The 4680-nt window shown below is 62.5% G+C and overlaps 1 protein-coding gene across 1 annotated transcript; it reads left to right on the top strand.

The window, feature by feature from the left end:
- Positions 1–716: 716 nt before the first annotated feature.
- On the top strand, positions 717–2117 carry INSM2 (INSM transcriptional repressor 2; the record flags this gene model as incomplete). The annotated part of the gene is made up of 1 exon (XM_084263748.1): positions 717–2117. The coding sequence occupies one exon, from the start codon at positions 717–719 to the stop codon at positions 2115–2117; it is 1401 nt and encodes a 466-aa protein (XP_084119874.1).
- Positions 2118–4680: the final 2563 nt, after the last annotated feature.

Genomic DNA, 4680 nt, shown 5'->3' with positions numbered 1-4680 from the left:
GGGGCAGGTATGGGCTCTCCTGCAGTTTCCCGCACCACAGCTCAGTCTTACCTCCCCCTGGGCTCGGGGGGATCCCCACGGGGTGAGGCTGCGAGGGGACCGCGGCCGGAGCCGCCGCTTAGCGATGGAGGAGCGATTTAGCGCTCTGGGCGGCTCCGCTCCCGCACGGCGACCGCGCCTCAACACCAGACCTTTCCGGCTACTCGTCGGAAAAACTCTTGACGTAGCGGTGCTGAAGGACGAGCAGGCTCCCGGCTCTCGCTCCCTTCAGGGGAGGGATGTGCGGGGCGGCGGGGCCCCGCCCGGCGCCGGCGGTGGATGAAGGTTCCCGGTACAGACACCCAACGGCAGCATCTAGAGATGCTCCTGACGGAACCCCCGCCCGGCCCCTCGGCCGAGGCGCTCGCCGCTCGGACCCACGCTCCCCGTCCCACATCCCTCTCGGCTCCGCAGGGCGCCGTTTCCCCCAGCTGCGGGCCGCGCTCCCGAAGGCACCCCCCGCCTGGACTCCGCAGCCCGAGCGCGCCCGCCCCGGCCGCCGGGAGCCCCGGCCCGACCGCCGCCTCCCCCCCCCCCACCCCCCCCCCACCGCCAGCGCCGGCCCCAACTCCTCATTGGCCGCCGCCGCCGGAGGGAGGATGACGCCCGGGCGGGAACGGGCGCCGGGGGTATAAAGGCCGGGCGGGCCGGTGCCGCTGCGCTCCCACCGCCCCGCCATGCCGCGCGGCTTCCTCGTCAAGCGCAGCCGGCGCCCCGGCGGCTCCTACCGGGCGCGCCCGCGGGAGCGGGACCCGGACCGGGACCCGCCGCCCGCCCCGCCGCCGCCTCCGCCGCCCGCCGCGGGGGGCAGCCCCGCCGCCAGGCAGGGGGCGGAGGAGGAGGAGGAGGGTGAGGAGGAGGAGGGCGCCGCCGCCGCCTGCCCCGCGACGTGGCCCCCCGGGGGCGGTTGCGGGGGACCCGGGCTGGCCCCGCCGGAGGGGCCGGCCGCCTGGGGGGTGGCGGGCCCCTGCAGCGCCGCGGGGCCACGGGCGGCTCTCTTCGAGCGGTGCCTCAGCTCTCCGGCCTCCGCCGAGTCCTTCCCCCTGGCCGCCTCCTTCCCGCCCGCCGAGAAGCTGCTGCTGCAGCCCCGCACGCCGCTGCCCGCCCCGCCGCCGACGCCGCAGGTGCCAGCGCTGAAGCGGCCGTCGCGGGCGAAGGCGCCGGCCAAGAAGGCCAAGGCCACTCGGAAGCTGAGCTTCGCCGACGAGGTGACAACCTCGCCCGTGCTGGGGCTGCGCATCAAGGAGGAGGGTCCCGAGGGCCGGCCGGGGCCAGGGCCGCCGGCGGGGCGCACGCCGCTGGGCGAGTTCATCTGCCAGCTGTGCAAGGAGCAGTACGCGGACCCGCTGGCGCTGGCCCAGCACCGCTGCTCCCGCATCGTGCGCGTCGAGTACCGCTGCCCCGAGTGCCACAAGATCTTCAGCTGCCCCGCCAACCTGGCCTCGCATCGCCGCTGGCACAAGCCGCGGCCCGGCCCCAGCGCCGACGGCTCTGCCGCCGCCGCCCCGCCGGGCAAGGAGAACAGCCCCGAGCGGCGGCCCTGCGGCCCCGCCGCGCCCTCGCCTCAGCCGCCACCGCCCCGTCAGCACCGCGGCGGCGCGGACAGCGCCGGCGGCGCCCCGGCGTCCCCCGGCCCCTCTCCCGGCCCCGGCGGCGGCGGCCCCGGCGGCGAGGCGTTCGCCTGCCCCTGCTGCCAGAAGAGGTTCCGGCGGCAGGCCTACCTCCGCAAGCACCTGGGCACACACGGGGCGGCGCGGCCCGCCGCCTACGGCCCGCCGGAGCGCGGGCAGCTCGCCTTCGCCTGCCACCTCTGCGGCGCCCGCTTCCCCTCGGCGGACATCAGGGACAAGCACCGGCTGTGGCACGCCGTGCGGGAGGAGCTGCTGCTGCCGCCGCCGCCGCCGGCCGGGCCCCCCGAGGGCGGCGCGGCGGGCGGCGAGCGGCAGGGCTTCCCCTGCAAGCACTGCCCCGCCACCTTCTTCAGCGCGCCCGGGCTGGCGCGGCACGCCAGCAAGTGCCACCCGCCGGAGAGCAGGCAGGTCCTGCTGCTCCAGGTGCCCGTCCGTCCGGGCTGCTAGGCCCGCGGCCGCCCCCGATGGGATTGCTCCGGGAGCCCGGGCGAGCCGAGCGAGTCCTGTCCTACGCTGTAATTCCTATGGAAAGTCGCGGTACTCGCGGCCACCAAGGCGGGAGGAGCCGCCCGCGGACTCCCGCCTCCCCGGCCGGAGGGTAGCGAAGCTCTGCCGCCCTACCAGCGCGGCGGAAAGGTTTAGCCGACGGGCGGTGTTGCCGCCGCCGCCCTCCGTGGGCCTGTCCGGCGGCGTTCGCGTCGAGCCCCGCAGCGGAGAGAGGGGTAGCGCTGCCCGCCGGCTGCCGGGACGGCCCCGGGCCGGCGGCAGCGCGCACGGAGCCGGGCCCTGCCGGCATCTGCCGAGCAGAGCACGGTCGGCCCGCTGAGAGTACATCTTCCTTCGCTGCTCCCGGCCCCAGGATAGAAGGACGGCTGTATATATGATATTTAAAGAGAAGAATTATTTTTCGTGAGAAAAGGAGCCTGATCTAACGACCTTGCTTCAATAGCCTTAGCCCTCGAGCGTCAACACTTAAGTTGTTGTGAGGTGTTTTGTTCGCGGTATTCTGTCCTAAGATAGTCGAGACGGTAAATGTTCATATCGAGTCAATGTCAAGTCATATAATAGCTAGAAAAGCGTATGGAAAAATGAATTGTGCTGTCTGCTTAATACGAGGTGGGTGTTCTTCTATAGCTCAGTAACGCATCTCCTGCTTACTCTGTGTGTCTGTACTCTAGCAAACTGTGTGGTAGGCAAGACGCACATCTCTGGCAGCTGCCCGTTTAAAACCCCGCTCCGTTAGCGGCTTGTTAGCGCGGCGCCGAGGGTAGCAAGAGGCAGGGTTTCGTCTCGCCAGGCTGGGCAGCGCATGGCCCTGTCAGCCCCTGTGTCGTGGGCAGGCAGAGGGGACCTCTCCGCACCCGGCCTTTTCGGGTGGCCTCCGACCCCTGTCCCCCCGCTTGAGCTGCGCTGTTGACGTGAGCTCCTCGAGTCTTGCGAACAGCTGAAATTAGGAGATGAAACGGTGTTCCAGTGCGCTGGGAAAGCGCAGATGAGAGGCTGCCTGCCTTCTCCCTAACGAGACCCACCTTTAGCAAAGCAACCCACGGTGTCTGTTCCCTGGCTTTAACGGTGGTCTGGCCAAATGCTGTGAAATAAGTGTCGAATTTACCAGCTACTGATGTCTCAGCCGCTGTTTGTTTGTTTGTTTATTTATTTAATTTATTTAATTTTTCCGCACCTGGGTGGTAACAGATTGGGGGGGGGGGGGGGGGAGAAAAGGGGGAGGGGGAAACATTCAATAAAGGATTTAAAACAAAGCTCACGCCTTCCTTGAAGTCAGCAGGGCAAAGTGATTTCGGAAGAACCAAACCGGTCCCAGCCATGACCTTTGTTCTAACACTTTCTCTGAAATGAGCATGCAAAATATTAAAATATTTCAATCTTCTGACTAGCATCCTCCAAAGCAATTATTTCTGTAGCTTTATATTTTGTTACACAAAACAAGAGCTTCACGTGCATCACACCTGAAGGCTGAAAGCAAGTGATAAGTGCTTTATTTTAAATGTGCTTCACAGGCTCTTGTTTTAGTTCCAAGACCTGGAGGAATGAATTAGTACAATATAAACTAGGTGCAGCCAAGGTGTGCTGTCTGAAAAAGAAGGCTAAACTCGCAGCTTGCTCTTCTCATATGCCAGAAATAAAGCATGTTATTTTAAGTTGTGCATTTTCCCCATCATTTTCTGGTAATGGAGGCTTAGGTAAAAATGCCTGTTTATGCCATTAAATGAGTTCTCCCTCAGAGAAGGCCACTATGCTTTTTAAAATCGTTGCTCTCCTTTCTCCACTCGTCTCCATCCGAAGATGAAGGGCTCTGGACCGCTGAAACCCGATGGTTATTAACTGCTCCTACAATTAGCACTCGACCAACCGGCCTGCGGGAGGGAACGCCCTGCGCTGTGCGTTACCTGCGGAGCTCCGTGTGTCGTATTTACTAGATCCAGGGAGAAAATGTTTAGTACAGCATTCTTGGGATGGGATGGCAAAGATGCTCCCAAAAACTTCATTTAATACAAGTGAAAACTTAAGCCATGCGTTGCACTTCCCTGCTCCACCCGTTCATATGCTATTCCTCTATAAATTGGAGCGAGAACCTAATTACTGAGGTGAATGACTAATATACAAAAGGTGGTAAGAATAATTTTATTGTATTATTAAATAGCATGTCTTCTCTTCAACCATTACAAATTTGTAGATACTACATGAATGACAATACATAATTTATCTCTTTATTGTTGCCCATATGATATATTTACACATGCGGTTAGTACCGATGTCATGCTACATTTTGTTAACAGCATTTTTGTTCTTTGCCAGACTCAAAATGTGAGCATTTCATCTTTTGTAGGAAAATATCTCTGGGTGGGTGGAACGTGTGTACTAATCTGCACTCACAGGGTTGGAATCATCAGCGTTTCAGGCCAGGCTCCCGGAGCAATGTTCCCTTTTTTTCTCTTTTTTTTCCCCCTATTATGCATCATCAGAGCAATGAATTTCTATCAGGAAACTG

Source organism: Gallinula chloropus, assembly GCF_964237585.1.
Source record: "Gallinula chloropus genome assembly, chromosome: 4".
In the NCBI taxonomy this organism is placed as follows: Eukaryota; Metazoa; Chordata; class Aves; order Gruiformes; family Rallidae; genus Gallinula; species Gallinula chloropus.
Note: the sequence above shows the minus strand (reverse complement) of the source record. Positions and strands in the feature narration are given on the sequence as shown.